At 39.6% G+C, this 18735-nt stretch overlaps 1 protein-coding gene across 2 annotated transcripts in view; it reads left to right on the plus strand.

Annotated features, from left to right (window-relative positions):
- The window catches only part of WDR48 (WD repeat domain 48), a 29587-nt gene extending 17931 nt beyond the window's left edge, over positions 1-11656 (plus strand). The window contains exons 12-20 of one of the 2 annotated variants that reach the window (XM_075212166.1): positions 317-343; positions 1793-1900; positions 5024-5120; positions 5430-5525; positions 5657-5765; positions 6885-6972; positions 7328-7404; positions 8251-8443; positions 9399-11656. In XM_075212166.1, coding sequence (XP_075068267.1) covers positions 317-343; positions 1793-1900; positions 5024-5120; positions 5430-5525; positions 5657-5765; positions 6885-6972; positions 7328-7404; positions 8251-8443; positions 9399-9494 — 891 coding nt within the window. In that variant the 3' untranslated portion in view covers positions 9495-11656. The remainder of the gene's footprint in view (positions 1-316; positions 344-1792; positions 1901-5023; positions 5121-5429; positions 5526-5656; positions 5766-6884; positions 6973-7327; positions 7405-8250; positions 8444-9398) is intronic. The other variant, XM_075212167.1, reaches the window with a different exon arrangement.
- The last annotated feature ends 7079 nt before the right edge of the window (positions 11657-18735 follow it).

Genomic DNA, 18735 nt, shown 5'->3' on the forward strand with positions numbered 1-18735 from the left:
TTAGAATGTTGATAGATCCATGGACGAGTCTACCAGCGGTTGTGGTGGGGACACATACTGTAAATGGATCTAATCATCTGCAGGTCAAACATATTGATATATTGTTAAGACTAAGAAAATATTAAGTAAAAATAAATAAGTTAAACAACTCCCTTCAAAAAAAAAATACAAAATAAAATAGCACTCATAAAATACACACAAGTTGGCCCTGTATGTTCTTTTCTGCCATCAAATTCTGTGTTTCTATGTTCATCCGTTGTTTTACTTTGAATCTACTGCTAGTACTGATGGTGGTAGTTTTTCTGTATCCTTGCAGTATGAATCCCCTTCCACTGATTTAATGGTAGGTAATATTAATCTTTGCATTTTTATAAAAATGAAACTGTTCAGGACCCTTAATTGTATGTTTTGTTTGAATTGGGGGGGAAAAAAAAGTTTGAAATTCATTTTTTCCCCCCTCTGAATTGAATGCATCTCGCTGCCAGCGTCACTAGAATGTCACAAACGGTTCTAATTTTCAAATGGCATCTCGAAGCAAGTGATGATGGCAGTGTGATGCGACTGTTGTCATACAGTGTGCCAATGTGCTTCTCTTTCACACACTGATCCTAAGCAAGTTATGTATAATCTCCTATTCTATTCATTAATATTTGAGAGAATAATAATTGTTTATCTTCCTGAAAGTTCTATGCAGGATCGTGTCGGTCATTTGTAATTCTGATTTTTCTAGAACAGAGTTAGGCAACCTGTTGCTCTTAAACTGCCATCTTTTTACTGGGAGTCTGTACCCAATGGAATTTAATTTGCTTTTAAAATGCCAGTGACACTGTATGTCAAATGTGTACACATTTGACATACAGTTGTGTAACTTGCATTTGTGAAGTCATTGGAGGTTGTATCATTGCCTTCAATACGTTTCACTTGTATTAAACTTATTGAATGAAGCAAGTAACATACTGATTACCACAACATTGCTAAATATGAAGAGCTTCGCAAGTTGGTGTGAAATTTCCAGACTGGTTTTGATGCGTTGTGTTACTGTAAAAAAAATAAAAATGTTAGCACAACGCACAAAATTGACATCTGTGGATATGCGGCTTTAGTCCAACAACAACTGGAGAGGCATGTTGCCAACCTGTGTAGAGTGACCACCAAAAGCCTATATACACCCTATAAGAACACGATGAAATTGCTATTTTGTTGAGACACTATGGGCCTGATTCATTAAGAAAAGTAAAAGAAAAAAAATGTGTAGATTTGCACCTTGGCAAAACTATGTTGCATTGGAGGGGAGGTAAATTTAAAATGTGATGGCAGATTTATAGTTGGGGTAGGACATGTCCTAGATCAGTGTTGGCTAACCTGTGACACTCCAGGTGTTGTGAAACTACAAATCCCAGCATGCTTTGCCAATATAGCAGCTTATTGCTGGAATGGTATGCTGGGACTTGTAGTTTCACAACACCTGGAGTGTCACAGGTTAGCCAACACTGTCCTAGATGAACTTTAAATTTCAGTGTCTAAATAAGCTATCGAGTATTTGTGTGCTACATGAAAGAACAGCCAGTATATATCTTAGTTTATTATTTTGCACATAATTTACACCCCTTGCATTGTAACATGGTTTTGTCCAGGAGAAAACTTGCTAATTTTTTTTGCCTTGTGTTCCTTAATTAATCAGGCCCTATATGTCTTGTCTGTGTATACAACTTAATTCATTCAACATATTTTCATTTCAGTCAGTTAGTTTTGAAAGTCTTGAACTACCCTTTCACATCTGTTTTATTTACAGGCTTGCAAAATTGAAGATTTGGGAAAGGTAGATTTTGTAGAAGAAATTAAAAAGAGGTTTAAGATGGTGTATGTACCAAACTGGTTCTCTGTTGATCTGAAAACTGGGGTAGGTATTGTTTTTATTTATTCTGAATTGATTGTTTTATTTTTATTATTATTATTTTTTTAAAAAAACATGATTTGTTCTTCAGATACAGGTGTAATAATTATTGTATACGGGCAACTGCAAATAAACAAAGGAACGTTTAGCCTATATCTTCTCCTATAGGGATCTGAGTTTGTTTTACTTATGTTTATTTTTCATTCATTTCTGGATGTTTGATGTGGTCTTGTGTACCCTGCACAGAATCACAATGAAGGTTGCTGGAATCAGAATTACAGAATACTTTTTTTATTTGATGGAGTATAACTAAAATATAGTTACAGCACCATAACCACACTCGCATTTTTGATAACATAGGTGCAAACGAGAACAAGTGCTGTTCATAACAACCAATTAGTGTTTATCTTTGATTAGTTGATATGCAATGCTTATAAATAAAAATGAAAGGTTTGCTGTGGTGTTCTGTTTACACCTCCCAAGTCTCGCACATTTAGAATCCAGAAGCGTAACGTACATGCAGCAATATTGCTGGTTAGATAGGAATTATGTTGCTACCTGTGTCTTTAAAATGAGTGCATATCAAAACCATGTTTTGTAAATCTGATAGGCAGATGACTGTTGTCTGCCTGTGTATGATCATCTGTTCACTAATACACCTCAAAAAGGATTGGGTCCTTCAGCTGACCTGTTTGATTTGGCCACTCTTGTGTGGAAATAAGAAATATCCTCAGGTTGACAGAATAAAGCCATCTGTGCTCAGTATAAATGTCAAGAGGAGGTTGCACCCATTGAGAGCTTTAAAAGTCCTCTCTCCTGTCCAGTGTATTGTGAACAGCCTTTATGCCAGATATAGTTGCAATTATATGAAGGGGGGTATTTATACAGTAAGGATGTATTCACATATTGTTTTTAAAGTGTTTTGTGCAGTTTGACTGTGCTCATTACACATGCAGGACACTAACACTGCAGCAGACATCCATATAATCAATCCTGATTACAGAACCCCTTCCCTGTTCCCGCTGTAACGCTCATTGAAGTCCAGCTCACTGGGAGTGATACTGTTTCCGGTTCGGGCTTAACTGTATTTTAGTGTGCAATCAAAGAAAATGATTTTGCATAGGGATCAGTGGTGCTGATGCCCACAGCACTTTGGATAGTTTATACCACATGCACATCACTCTTTAATGTGAATATGTGAATCTGATTTTACAGCAAAACAAGAAAGTAATGGGACCCTATACTGAAATATTATTTATACTAACAATGATATGTTCTGTGAAGTTATTGCTGAATAACTAAAAGCAAAGCCTACGACTCACTGATGACTTATTTAACAGGTTCACACAAAATTAGTTTGCCAGATTTGGTCGGTGCTATACTGCAGATTGAAGTCTAGATATGTCATCAAGTAGATTGTAGAATTGTGGACCTGTCGGTCCTCTTTCTGTTTCTAAAATGTTGTATCGGAGGACGATCCAAGATGTCCCCACAAGGGATCTCCTCAGTGCCAGACGCTCCCTCCCTGATCCTCCTCTTCTCTACTGTGATTTGTAAAACCTTAACCTCAGTTTGTGTAACATCCCTTTTTAAAATAAATAGTTCTGCAACAATATGTGGCTCGACTTATAACTTCATTAGCACTTAACCGGGGGCTTTGGATAGGTGATGAAGGGGGTTAGTAAAAGATAGTGTGTAGATCAGTGATGGCTAACCTGTGACACTCCAGGTGTTGTGAAACTACAAGCCCCAGCATGCTTTGCTGGTAGATAACTAGCTGATAGCTGGCAGAGCATGCTGGGACTTGTAGTTTCACAACATCTGGAGTGTCACAGGTTAGCCATCACTGGTGTAGATGGTAGCGCAGCTTTAACTAATTTGCCAATTGTGCACCATCCACACCAAAGTGCATCTTGGCTGATGCTCTGAGGAGTTTTTCTAATTGTTCTAAATTAACATTACCTTCCACAGAACACTTCTGTTTTCACAGTATCATGACAATCCTGCACGTATTTGAATACACAAGTTCTGCTGGTGTTTTAGATGGTCGGTCTTTACTATTCACATGGGAGACTCAAACAAAAAAATTATTTAGGCGTCCTTTAAGAAGAGTGAACAACTCCGTAAGCTGGGACGTCGCACAATTCTCAAAATGATAAATCCATTTATAGAGTGGAGTGGATTCTGTAGATGTATAATACAAAAATGCATGCACTATATAACATGTCACACAGAATGTACACTATTTAGTGCTTACGTATTCACTTTTAAAACACTCCTAGAATAAACAATATATCAAAATAAGAGTGTGATGTTTTCCCAATATAAAGAAAAATCACCACAATCCTGAATTTATTGGGATAAGTTATGGAAATAATATTTCCCCATGATTTTGTCTGTTTTTTCCCACCCAGCTAATGGACATAAAAGAAAATAAAAAAAACTATACATTCTTGTATGTGTTGCCAACAGATGCTCATAGATGACACAATTTGTTGGGTAGAATAAGAAAGCAAAACTTTTAGTGAAATCATGGCCCTGATCATAGCATTGTAATACAACCTATGGTCTTTAAAGAAGACCTTTTTAGATAAATCATGTTTAACATCAGGCTTTATAAGAGAGACTTTTTCTCCTTTCAGTAAACCCCAAAGAAACCAGGACGCGCTGCATGTAAATGGCCTTACTCCCTTAGATTTGGGTAGAATACAGTTATACTCTTCCTCCCGGGCAGCCTGCCTAGTGAGCGCTTTTTGTGTTTCAGTGGAACTAAATCAAGAGAACCATCCCGGAGCGAGTGTGTTGTGCTCAACTCTAAAGCTGACTCAGGGCATTTGAATGCATGAAACGCTGGTTTTCCAAGTTCTATATAGAGGGAGCATAGAATTTATTTTGTTTTAACACAAATTGATTTTTATTACCTTCACTATTGACAGCTCCTAAAAATTGACTGGTCCTCCTTAGGAGACTGTTAATGTAATAACCATAGCTGCAGATTGTAGGAGTATTTTGATTGTAACAATTAAAAATAAAATAAAAAATACATAACCTGATTTATTAATGTCCTATTTTATTTTTAAATAAATACATTTATAAACCTTCATGTTTGACAGTATGTCTTGTTGACAGATGCTGACCATTACCTTAGATGAGAGTGACTGCTTTGCAGCGTGGGTATCGGCAAAGGACGCTGGCTTCAGCAGCCCTGATGGGTCTGATCCAAAATGTAAGATTTCATTTAAATAGCTATCATGTCTAGTTATTTATCAGAACCACATTTAAGCAGCAAAAACAATTTGATTAATATATTAGTTTTGTGAGGCAAACAAATTAGTTAATTGTATGATGGGTGTCAGAATGACTGATGTCCAATGAATATAAGGCTCATGCTTTTTCTCTTTTTTTTTTTTTTTTGACCATTTCTGGTCCTTGGTGTTGCCTTTTCTTCTCCTGTATGATGACAAAGATAGATGTGAGAGAGCATATTATGGGGTAGTGACATTCTATATAGTAATCTAAACAATTGATTTTGCAGTGAACCTCGGGGGGCTTTTGCTACAAGCATTGCTTGAGTTCTGGCCAAGGACTCATATCAACCCCATGGAGGAGGAGGAAAGTGAAGTCAATCATGGTGAGAACTCTTTTTACCAATCTCACACCTCACGCAGTTATTTATGTAACAGGCCTGTAGTGTAGAAGCTGTCCAAGAAATCAGACAATCAAATCTTTCCAGTGACTTCCTCGTGTATGTTTGTCATGCAGTGGCCAATGGCGAGCAGGAAAGTAGGATACAGAAAGGCAATGGCTATTTCCAAGTACCACCGCATACTCCGGTTATCTTTGGTGAAGCCGGGGGCCGTACTCTCTTCAGGTACAGATAAACCTTGGGGAAGTAGAGTGTAAAAATGGAAGTAGCTGTTTTTTTTTCATTGCCACCATCTTCTACTCTTTGACACCTTCTCTTCGTATGACTTCTTTACCATTCCCTTCAATATAATTACTGTGTGGTGTTGCTTTACTTGTGATACACTTTTGGTGACAGGAGAGAGTACAACCAACACAATAAAGTTAAACCAGAACCTACAAAACACTGCAGGATAGTTGGGTAATAATACAATTTTGGGGATTTAAACATAGTAATCACAGCTGTGTCCAATTATACAAAACTGTTAAATGTTATTTTGCTTGGCTTAATAGCCTCTCACAACATCTTGAGTGATCAAAGCAAGCTCACATTACAGCATATTCAGGGCTCATGTTCCTATATGCAGGGTGGTGTTGTTTAACAGTAGCTTGAAAGCTACAGACTGCTTAGAGGAAGTGTCGCGCTCCTACTACGGCTTATTTTAATAAGTGACGTTTCAAATCTAGCAGTCACCCTACAAATGTGTGTAAGCACTAGTTCTGAACTTCTATTCATTACAATGTTCTAGTATCGGAGTAATTAAACTCCTTATTACAGTATAAACCATGAAAGCAACATGACACTATCAAGTTCATTTGTCTTTCTGTTGTGATTCCTTAACTCTTTCTTTTGCACTTTGACATTATTTCCTCTTACTGTTTTACACCTGTTCTACATAATTCAATTTGGTTAAAATGTTTGATCTGTCCAAAACCAACAGATCTGGTCACTCTGGAGTACAAATTGACCGGATCTGTGTATGCTTTGGCCATGCACACATCTAGCCAAAATTGGACAGGTCTGGCCTTTGGACATTCTTGCCAACCAGATCCAGTTTCTGCAGTCAGCTGATGACCACAACGCACTGTTTGATCCCCTTCATCAGTCAACACTATTTTTAGACCATTCTGATCTGAACTAAAATCTATTGTTGGAGTTTCTGGTCATTTGGTGCTCACGCAATCAGCGATTTGAGGCTTCTCAGAGTTACAGTGCCCAATTTTATGTGATTAAGTAATCTGTAACAAATGCAACTCACTATGCATATTTGCAAGTCAATTTAAGTTACTGTGTTTTGCTTTTTAGGTTACTCTGTAGAGATTCTGGAGGAGAGACTGAATCCATGCTCCTCAATGAAACTGTTCCACAGTGGGTGGTTGATATTACTGTGGATGTAAGAACTGTTTTTTTGTTTTGTTTTTTCTCTGTTTTAAGTAATTGATTAGTTAAAGTAAGAACAGACCATATACCCATCTATATTTTAAGTTAACATATAATCAGACTGCTCTGATGTCACCCGTGTTCCTCCCTTGTACTGAGTTGGTGGTGGCTGGTAGCTGTTGGTTGGCTGTTAATATTTTTAGATCTCATTATTGATTTGCTTTTAGGCATAATGATATTTGGACAAAAGTGTTAATGTTTTGATTGGTTGTTGTGAGTATTTGTGTTACTAATGGTTAAATGTTGTGGTTTGTTGTTCCTGCTTATAAATGTAATTTCCTGTGGTAACGATACATTTCATTTTGTAGAAAAATATGCCCAAATTCAATAAAATTCCATTCTACCTCCAACCGCATTCATCATCTGGAGCAAAAACTTTAAAAAAGTGAGTATATTCTCTGAAATAAGAGCCGTTTCTCATTCTTGGAATGTTTACTTGCAGAATTGGGCTCAACATAAATAGATTATGTAGCTTTGAAATTCTATTTTAGTTTTAATTGTTAAAGCTTAAAAGTAGTAGCCCAGCTCAGTCTGCAGTGAAATCGCAAAAAGGGGCTTGTCTTAGGGCAAGTACTAAACCAGTTTTAGTGGTAGCGGGGGGAGGGGGTATTTGTTTTTGTGCTGAACTGCATGTAGAGCTACTGGGATTCCACTCGTTAGATACCCACATATCTCACTTACCCTTTACCTTTGCATAGTACAACAGATAGGAATGATAAAACAGAAACTACAACAAGTTTGCACTGTGTTTACATAGAAGATTCTTGTACATGGTCAAGAATGGAAGTGGATACAGAGCAGTTATGTAAGAGAGAGTAGCTTAAGGATGTAAGGGGTTGCAGGGAATTCAGTTTGCCATCTCCATGTTAGCATATCTTAACCAGGTCAGAATAAGAGCGAGCTGGTGTCCTCCGGAGGATCGTGCCAAGAGTATCCGACACAGATTTTCAAACACAAGAAAATGTATTAGGGCAACAGTGTTACTGGTAAATTCTTTTCTTGTACGGGACAAAGGATTTCTCAAAGGAAAAGCATTCACCTAGAGTTGGTGGCTGTTTTGTTTCCGAAATCTGAGTGTATTATTTCAATCTTACGTTTCTCCTTCAGTCAAGTAGGACACATACTCCCAATGGGATTAAGCATCACTCCTAGGGCGCAGGGCAGTTTGTTCAAGAAAAGAGAACATTTCCAGGATTTCTTTTAACCCCTGTATTGTATTTCCCATGTCCAGAGACAGATTGTCAGCTAGTGACATGTTGCAAGTCAGAAAGGTGATGGAACACGTCTACGAGAAAATTATAAACGTGGACACAGAATCTCAGACAACTAGTTCCTCAAATAATGAGAAGCCCGGAGAACAAGAGAAGGAGGAGGACATTGCAGTGCTGGCAGAGGAGAAGATTGAGCTCTTGTGTCAAGACCAGGTAATTAGTTGTCTGTCCATATAGATCAGTATGCTTATTATATTGTATCTGGTATGCTATATTTTCAGTGTTGTAAATCCTTAATGGTTGAACCAGTTAAATAGTAAGCATTAATGGGAACATGAATTTTAAAAGTTGGCAAAAGTGACCACATTGCAGAGAACTTCCGCCATCCCCAATAGTTTGATTCATTGCACAGATACCCTTTACCATTGACATGCAAATAGCAAAGCCCCCCACATCACTGGCAGCCACAATGTAGACTTCAATAAATGCTAGTTGCATTTTTCCCCACAGTTTGGTGGCCACAGTAAGCAATTGGCAGATATAATGCACGGAAACCTCACGCTGTGTCATATTCTCAGCTATGTTACACATTTAACCACCCCCTAGCCATTACCAAGCACTGTCCAGTGACCTAAACACAAAAGCAGCTGTGATACATTTATGCAGCAAGGAACAAATACAGAGACAAATCCCCCAGCAGACTGCTATAACCAGCAAAGGAGTTACTGTTTGTACATAAAAATGCAGAAATCTCCGTTGGCAAATGAATGGAAAGCCACCTGCCACTTCACGGCGCTTCTGCTAATAGGGTGGGTGGTCCTAACCAAACAAGGAGTCCCTATTTTTGGGCCATACATATGTGTTTTTAAATTGAGAGCGAACTACATACATTTATGCAGACAAGTGGCACTAGTTGCTTACAACTGATATAAGGTATAAGAATTACTATTTAAGATGCTTAAGGGCAGAGATGTCCTCTTTATTAAAAAAAAAAAAAAAAACTAATGGACAAAATAGGCCCCCTTTTTTTTTTTTTTTTTTTTTTTTTTTACTACTAAATACAACCTAAAGTTAAATGTATTAAAACGTGCTGCTTCTTTTTTTTTTTTTTTTTTTTCCATATAATCAAAAATACCTGTTTTTGTATTTGTTTTGTTTTTCTCTACAGATTCTAGACCCTAACATGGACCTGCGGACTGTGAAATATTTCATTTGGAAGAGTGGGGGTGACTTAACACTCCACTACCGCCAGAAGTCAACGTGAAAGGATTCCAAGGAGTGGCTATACTGTTCTTTACTCTTGTGGACTGAAGCCCTTATACATAGAGACATTCACATGTATGCTTAGTAATTTTAACTGTAACAAATGAACAAGAAGTGCGTACCACCTCCGCTTTAGTTACTTGGGGGTCCACATGGAATGACTAAACAAAATTGGCAGGCCGTTGTTCTTTTTGTGTGTGTTTTTAATGTACAGAGTTGTCGATAGACACTTTCTTCATTTATGTGTACCCTCTCCCATCTACTCTCTATATACAGTAGAATTTTCTGTCTTTCAGAAGTACTTGGTATCCAGCCTCCTACACACTGTGTGTCAGTGCACATTCCAGCCAACTAGTGTCTGTCTTCTCCCAACTACTAATGCTGGTAGCCTAGCACTCCAGCAATTGTCTACACGTTTAATAATGCCAACTGTTCTTGTGGAACAATTTCTGTATACAGGGAATACTATGCCATGTTCCCAGGCAGGGTGCATCTTGTGATGCTGTGCATCGTATTAAATTAAATTCCCCTTGTCACATAGCTGATCACCAGACACTGAGCCAAATTCTGCATTAATACGACTCCTGACAAATTTAAAACTGCTGCTCTGACCCTATATTTTGTAACCTAAATATTCAGAGACCTGTGGAAGAGTTCCTGGAAACTTTAAAACAAAAAGCAGCAAATTTCGTATTTAGTCGATGAAGTTTTTTTTTTTTTTAGTTTTTTTGAAATGTAAATAATGTTACCGTTTTTGCCAATAGAATAGTGTACAGGTTCACTAGTCAGGACGTGATGTGCTGTTTATAAGGACTGAATGGACAGTTTAGTGCAATGTTTAATTTAGGTTTGTGTTAGGCAGTGTTAAGAATTTTGGCTCTTAACAACTCAAATAATCCTTAAGCATAATGTAGATATTTCGTTTGGCAGAATATTAAAGGGGAAGTATTGCCACCCTTTTTTTTTTTTTTTTTCCTCCCCTTTAAATATTAGGAAAGCTCTCGCCTTGACTTGCAGGATGGTGGTGTCCCATCTCCTAATAGGGTTTCTGGTTAGGCAGCTAGAATCCTCTCATTGGACAGGTGCTGTGGGCTTGCGAGAAGATACATCCAATATCACCTGACCAATTGGTTGAAGGGATCCATGGAGTCTCCACCCACACCTACAGGTAGCCAATTGTATTCACATTGTTTTGAGTCCAAACGTTGGCAGCATTGACACCCCACTAGTCGGTTAGTTGCATGAAGGTGGATTAATGCTCATCTTAGAAATAAACCAAACACATAAAATACTTCCCCTTTAAGACAAGCTGGTATTAGGCCTTCATAGATTTGCATTTTATTCCTTCATTCCAGTGGATTTATTGTTTGTTTGTTTTTTTGTTACCAGCTATTTCCTCTGTGATAAGGTACCCATATTTTGGAATGATAAACCCATGTGACCTGAACTTTTCTCATGCCATAACATCCCACCCCAAATAAGGTATCATTTACAGGAATTTATTCCCATTTGTCATGTTAATTTGGGTTAATTAGTAGATTAAATTAGGGGCAAATAAGTATTGTGAGTTAATGATTTTGGTTGGAGAAAAAGGGGACTGTCCTTAGAAAATCAGAACACATGGGAGCCTGAGGCTGTTGCTAGAATGTGTGTGTGTAAAATACTGTTTTAAGATTATTGTGTTACCCTTCCCAATATTACAGGCAGAAATTCACTTGTCCTCTGCAAGCATTTTACTGCCACAAAACATTTCATAGAAATAATTTCACTGAGCCTGTTATATGCATAATAGACTATATTTAGGCATGGAATATTTGTTTAATATTTAGAATTATTGCAATTTTATTAAAAATTCACCTGTTGGGGATCATAAATATAATTGTGTACGTTCCTAAAATTTTCTAAAAATCACTTTACCAAGGCTCAGTAATTTTGTGTTGTGTATTTATACCAGAGTATAAATAAGTTACCGATTTGTTCCATTCCTAGGGAAATTGTACTCACAGTAATTCTAATTTTTGTTTAATTGTAATCAAACCCTTTTAAAATTGTAAATTTCCAGTATCACACTTCTGATACAGTTGTAGTTCTGGGGAACATACCAATTAGTTTAATGAAGTGTACTTTATGGTTGTATAGAATAAAATATTTGATTAAATAACATTTGTTGCATATGGTTTGTGGGCTGAAAATGGAGACAAGCACAACAGAAATTATTTGGAAAAGTGTACAACATTCTATAGTCATAGATGTGGGGCAAACACAAGTAGGTCCGGTGCTAGCCTCCATGGCGCTCTAGGCATTTTTACAAAATCGGCGCCCCCCTCACCCCGTCTTTCCTTACCTCACCACCGCCGCCTCTCTGCTCCGTCTCCTCCCCTCCACTCACTGACACTAGTGAGTGGAGGGGAGGAGACGGAGCAGAGAGGCGGCGGTGGTGAGCAATAGCCTCTTCCCCCCGTGCATCTGAATGCTGTGCGGCGGCCGTGACAGGTATGGTCAGCGGTCGCCGCACAGTTTTAAAGTAATTTTCATTCTGGAGGGCGCCCTCCAGAGCCCGGCGCCCTAGGCAAGTGCCTAACCTTGCCTAATGGGAGCGCTGGGCCTGAACACAAGCAGACATATATTTACAAACTTAAATCTTAGACATCATGCTGATATGAGTGTGCAATATTAGAAGTTAGGGAAACATGAGACAAAAAGGAATACTTGGAGCGCAGTGTATAAAATGATCTCAGAGATATTAAAATGTACTTGTCATACAGATATGAAAAATCAATTTTATACTAAAACCAGATTACAATATACAGTATAACACACAACTACTACATTTCTAGACCACCCCTCTATCTACCTCCAGGCGTTTTGACTAACTTATTAGCTGTTGGTGAAGGCTGTTCCTTAGGCTAAATTGCCAAATATACTTGTAGCAGGATGATTTACTTTGCCGCCCTTTGTTGGTCACCAGACTCCGACTCTAAGCATCAACTTTGCACCACTGAGGTACTCTCGGTTGTAGGAAAATAGTGGTTACAAAGACCAGACTTCTCTCAGGCTCAGGACTGCTGGGTGGTAGGCATAGCATTGACTTGGGATGCTGGACTCAACAAGAGACAGCCAGGGGATGCATGATAGTGGTGGCTCTTATTTGTAGGTCACAGGAATAAAACGGAATCTTTAGGAATAGTAATATGTATTGCTGTTTATTGCTGCCTTTTCATATACCGTTAAACACACATGGGTTATCCATCCGTCTGTCCCTTTTAACCCATTTAGGTGGAGTCACCTATCTTGAATCAGTGTCTGGACCATGTTCTCACCTTTAACACTGTTCAGTGGATGGGGTACCCCTCCCCCCAGTCTCCACACTGCCAAAGTTAGGGGAGTGCTCAGCCCCCTAGCTCCACTAAGTCTGTGTGGGAGATTAAATCCCCTCTTACAAACCACTTCCAGGACCTTTTCGAGCTCTGCTAGGGTGAGTATTTGCTTCCATGGGACCACCAGGGGGCAGGGCATTGGCAGGATTTAGAAGAATCCCTCTGTTGGGGCCAAAATGGGCAATGGTGCTACTGCTCTTAGTTTGCAGTAAGCCTGAGTATCGTTAGGCCCCTTCTCTCACACTTTTCCCGCTTGAGCCCTGCACAGATACATTGTGGGGCTACCAGCACTGCTTTAATTATTCCCAGCATTCAAGAGCAGGGAAGGCAACCCAAACATCGCCAAAACCTTCCATTACACTAGACCACCACTAGACAAGTGATTGTCTATCTTTAAACATGTAATAAAACAATCCCAACATCCCGAGTGGGGAAAGGGGACTGGCACCCATATTTTTACATTATTAAATTTTATTGGTGGCATCAAACACACAGTTGATACAGCAGTACAGGCATGGTATATTATTGCGCAGTTCAGACACCTAGCCGAAAAATAAAACGTGGGGAGGGTAAGCGGTGAAAGAAGCAAAGGGTGAGCAAAATATGAGGGAGGGACCTCTCATAGATGCACTGTGAATAAATAAATATCAAGAAGTGTAGAAATACTGATACCCTCATAGGGAACACTATTCAACTGTAGAGTCATGCAGGTCTTGTAAAAGGAGAAACTGAGTAATTTCTTTAGAATACTGGTCATTAGCTCCATCCTATATGTACCAGATGGTACCAAGGCTGTGTTGCAACAAGTTGCTGCATTGAGAAATGTGCCTAATAAATTTAGTTTGATATTTGCAAACATTGGCACAGATGAATGGGAGTGTCGTGAGAACAGATTCCTTATTGTCAGTCAGTGTTGACTGTGACAGAACAGAGGTGCAGTCTAAAGGAACCTTGGTACGCACCAGGGTTCCGTCTCCCAAAAGAGGTTTAAGCTTTGCAGCTGGGAGATCTGCAGGTTGTGGTCCTATGAACTGCTTCCCAAGGCAGGCATGGGCCCAGACTAGCAACTTGGGACAGAGACTATGGGAGACAAAAGTCTTTACACGTGGTGGATTTGTAGGAACGAAAGGTGTAGTAGGTAGAATGCAACTTGGATACAAAATGGAATTGGGCTTGGAGGGAGGCTAATTATCAGATAGCTAGCGCATCTGCCTTACCGCTTTGGAAACCAGACCGGTAGGCCACATTAAATCTTGAGAGGAACAATGACCATCTCGCCTGTCTAGGATTTAAACATTGAGCAGACTGCAAATAGAGGAGGTTTTTGTGACCAGTATTAATTTTTACTGGAAAAAGCACCTTCAAGCAATTGTCTCCACTCTTCCAAAGCCAGTTTCAGGATGAGGAGTTCCTTATCCCTAATGCCATAGTTCCTCTTGGTTGGAATAAACTTACGGGAGAAAAACCCACAGGCTTGTTGAGAATGAGCCACCTCAATGCTGTCAGCTGAGGTGTCAATGGCTAGGAAGAAAGGATGACAGGTATTGGGTTGTCTAAGTATGGTAGCTGAAGCAAGGGCCTGCTTTAACTGATTAAAAGCTTTAGAGGACTTAAAAGACCAATGTTTTGGGATTTGCAGACTTCTGGGTTAAAGCCGTGATTGGAGCATCCAAAAATGAATAGCCCATTATGAACTGCGGAATTAGTTCGAGAAACACAAAAACTGCTAGGTTGCCTTAAGATCACTTGGTGGATACCAATCCATTTGTAGACCGGAACCAGAACTAATATTCCCAAGAAAAGACAGATTGTTTTGATCAAAGAGGCACTTCTCAAGCCTGCAGCTTGCATGTTGTCTTTCTTAAGATGCTTATGAAAATACCGGGTTTAACGTAACCTTCTGCGCAACACAGCTGGCCTACCCGGTACCTATCCAAGGTTCAAAATCACCCAGGTAAATATCCAAAATAACACAAATAAGTTTATTTAACAAAATGGTAGCACAAAACAGCAATGAACAGATGTAAATAACTGAAATCACATAACACTTCAGTCTGGCATAGACAACATACAGGGTATAATAAAAACACCTCACCAGTATCCTTGTTACTTACAGGGACTGCTGACTCTCTCCTTTAAGACTACCAGCAAACGTAGTGGCCCTAAGTCACTGTCACTCCGCTTTCGGCAGACACACAGCTCCCCAAGACTTGGAGAGGTGGTAGATCAGGGCACGGCAGTACTCCAGGGACCGATTGTCCCGTTCCTGTCAGGGGCAGAGATTAATATATCTCAATGCCGGCCTGACCTCAGCTATCACTCTTAAGTGAATGCTAATTTGATGTCCTCCAGGGCTCTTTTTTTTAAACCCAAAATGTCGTCCTCAGCAATTCCAGGACCGGCCTGATTGATCCTTTCCTGTAAACAAAAAGGGATGGAGTCTGCGCTTCCTATAGTAATAGGGGGTAGGCTGCCTAGAGGATATGTGGGGGGTGGGCTTCAACCCTCCAAAATGGAAATAGTGATAAAAAAGGATTCCTAAGGCACCAAAAGTCAAGTGTAAATAGGTTTTTGAGATTATGAGTTGCCAGTAGGTGGGAAATGAACCTGTTTTCTTTATCATCTCCATGGGAGCCATAATGAATGGGTTAGCTTTCTAGTCAGTTGTGTAGAGACAAGGAAAAGCAACGCCTGGGAAGATCTATAATGTGACTTCTCCTACACTTCGCATAAATCAAATTTTGTATAGGATGTTTCTGTGATGGGGTCATTGGTGGGATTGATCATTATTGGCATGGCCTGGGCACCCCCTTTCAACAGAGCCCACCATATCTAAATACTTTGAGACATTCCCTGTCTTCGTCTGTAGTCCTTAACTGAAGGGAAAAAAAAAATTTGTTTTTTTTTAAATTTATGAATAGATTATTTTCTGTGATCCCAAAAGGGGGATCACAAACCTTCCAATCCTGAGATATGGTTCTCTATGTGTTGTGGTTTCTTTGTGGTTTGATTTTTCTTGGGGCTATTCCATTCTTGTTTGCTATACCACAACTGAGCTCCCTGGCTAGAGTAGGAGGTTAAGTTGTGGTAGGAGAAACATTTTTTGTTTGTCCAAATGCCCTGTAGGCTGGGCTCAATGGGTTCCCCATTTTGCCTCATAGAAAAATATGATGTATGTATCAGTAATCAAGGTTTCTATTTAGAAGTAATTATAATTTGGGTAACCTGTACAATCTCTCACTTTTAATTGCAATGCTTTAGTATTATAAATAATTTTGTTATATATTTCTAAACAAGCAGTATGTATATACATATACACACACACTTTTTTCATATTCAAATTATTTGTATGGCATAAAAACTACCAGCACTTAGAACCCCTTTTTTTCAATCAATTACTTTCTCCACCATTATGTCCCCCAAGACCCAAGTCTCTCTCCCATTCCAATTCATGATAGCTTTGTACAGGGATTAATGAGTCAAGTATATAAAGAAAGATTTCAATCCCTTTTGCATAGGATGTCAATGGCGAACAGATTCAAAAATAGGATTTTTGTACTTACTCTTAAATCCATTTCTCCTAATCCATCTGGAGGACACTGCTACATTGGGGTTGTGGTGAGGGTGCAGGGGTCAGACACTCAAGAGTTAATTCTCTGAAGGATGTGGCTCCTCCCCTCTCCCAGCGCCTGTGTACCTCAGTTTACAACTTGCAATGACCCAATGAAAGGGTAATACAAGAAAGAATCAAACAGCATACAAAACGGAACACTGATCGTAAAGGATTTTCTCTAACATACTTATCTCCGGGGGACACTGCTACACTGGGGACGTTTCAAAGCTGCCACCTATGGGAGGGTAGGCTCAGACATAGCTGAAACCACATCAAGTTGTCCAAAGCTCGCATCTCTGGACACAAAAACATGAAAAACGGTAAAATCTGGTGAACGTGTGGTCAGAGGACCTGTGACACGTCGCCTAAGAGGCACTTACTGACCTAGTAGAGTGAGCTAACACATTTTCAGAAACCGGCTGACCAGAACTGGAATAGGCCTGTTGAATGGTGGACCTGATCCACCTTGCTATGGGCTGCTTAAATTCTGGCAAACCCTTATTTTTTTGACTCAAAGTGGACCAGTAGGGAGTCAGATATCAAAACTAAATTCCTGAGTAAACTATTAGTGCTCTTCGCACATCGAGTAAGACAAGTTGATCATGGATATCAGATGTCTTGGATGATTGGAAATACGGAGTAGTATGCAAGTCTGCCCTGTCATAATGAAATACCAGAAAGGAGGACCTGCTAACTCAGACACCTTCCACATCAAGTGCTTTAATTCAGTAGTCTCCAAAGGCTCAAATGGAGAAACCTGAACAGTCAAGAGGACCAAATTAAGATCCTGAGGGGGGTAGGAGGGACATATAGGGGCTGGATGTGTAAGAAGGTCTGAACCTCCATGATCTGATCCAATTTTTTCTAGACATACACCGACAAGGACTGAACCTTAATGGAACCAAGTTTTACTCCACCCTCTAGTCCTTTCTTGAGAACAGAAAGAAGCCATGAAAGCCTGAAAGAAGAAGAGAGGAAACCTTTTTTTATTCGCACCACATAACAAAAGTCTTACAAACTCTATGATAATAGCGTGATTAAACCTGCTTTCTGGCTTTAAGCATAGCCTAAATAATACACAACCCCTTTTCTCTCAAGATCCTGGCTTCAACAGTCATGCCGTTAAATCTAGATGAGGAAGCTCCTAGTAATGTAATGGACCTTGTGATAGAAGATTCTACCTCAGAGGAAGTCACCATCGTGGACCTACCACCATCTTTAGTATGTCAGCTTACCAGTCTCTTCATGGCCATACTGAAGCCAATGACAAACATTCCCTGTCTCTTGGCATTCTTGAGGACACAAGGTAGCATTGGCATTATAGAGAAGAGATAAATCAACCTGAAGTTCCAAGGGACAGTCATGGCATCCACTAGCTTCAATCTATAGGGTGACGTATGTGGGGTGAGACGTATGTGTGTTTTCTACACTAAGTGGGTTTTCTCACAAAGTGTTAGGAAATGCACAGTTAGACAACACAGTTGGACAACATTTGACTTGATTTTACTTCCAGCAATAAGCTACATCTGGCCCAGCCTATTTCTGCATTACTTGTCTATCTATATGGAACTGCAAAGAGGGAATTCTTTAAAATCCCCTTTTTGGTTTTTACTCCTTTTATCACAATGTTTCACAAATTGCTTTACTTGGTCTCCTTTCATGGCATGATCTTAAGGACTGTGTCATCTTTCACCCCTCCACCACTCACCTCTAGTTAACACCCATGAACTGTTGTCCTATTTATTATCTCTGACAAGTACAACCTCCACCTGTCGCCAGAAAACAAAAAGTCACACATTTTACAATCCCCTTACCTATCTTTCTCTCACTCTGCTTCTATTAGCCGTTGATATATCACCTAATCCAGGTCCCTCACACTCACATACATCAGAGCACTACCGCTCTATAGCAAACCTCAAACACATCACCTGTCTCCCTTCTCTTCCAAAGTCCTTTAAATGTGCCCTTTGGAATGTACGCTCTGTTTGTAACAAATTTACCTCCATTCATGATCTCTTCCTCTCAAGAAACCTCAACCTTCTGGCAATAACAGAAACATGGCTCATGCTATCAGACACTGCCTCACCTGCAGCACTTTCACATGGTGGCCTCCATCTCACCCACACCTCCAGAGCTGAAGGCAGGCAAGGAGGTGGGTTTGGACTACTTCTCTCCCCACAGTGCACTTTACAGTTCTACCAAATGTCCCATCACTCACGTTCACATCTTTTGAAGTACATGCTATTCGCATT

The sequence above is a fragment of the Mixophyes fleayi genome, chromosome 5 (assembly GCF_038048845.1).
Source record: "Mixophyes fleayi isolate aMixFle1 chromosome 5, aMixFle1.hap1, whole genome shotgun sequence".
NCBI classification, from domain to species: domain Eukaryota; kingdom Metazoa; phylum Chordata; class Amphibia; order Anura; family Limnodynastidae; genus Mixophyes; species Mixophyes fleayi.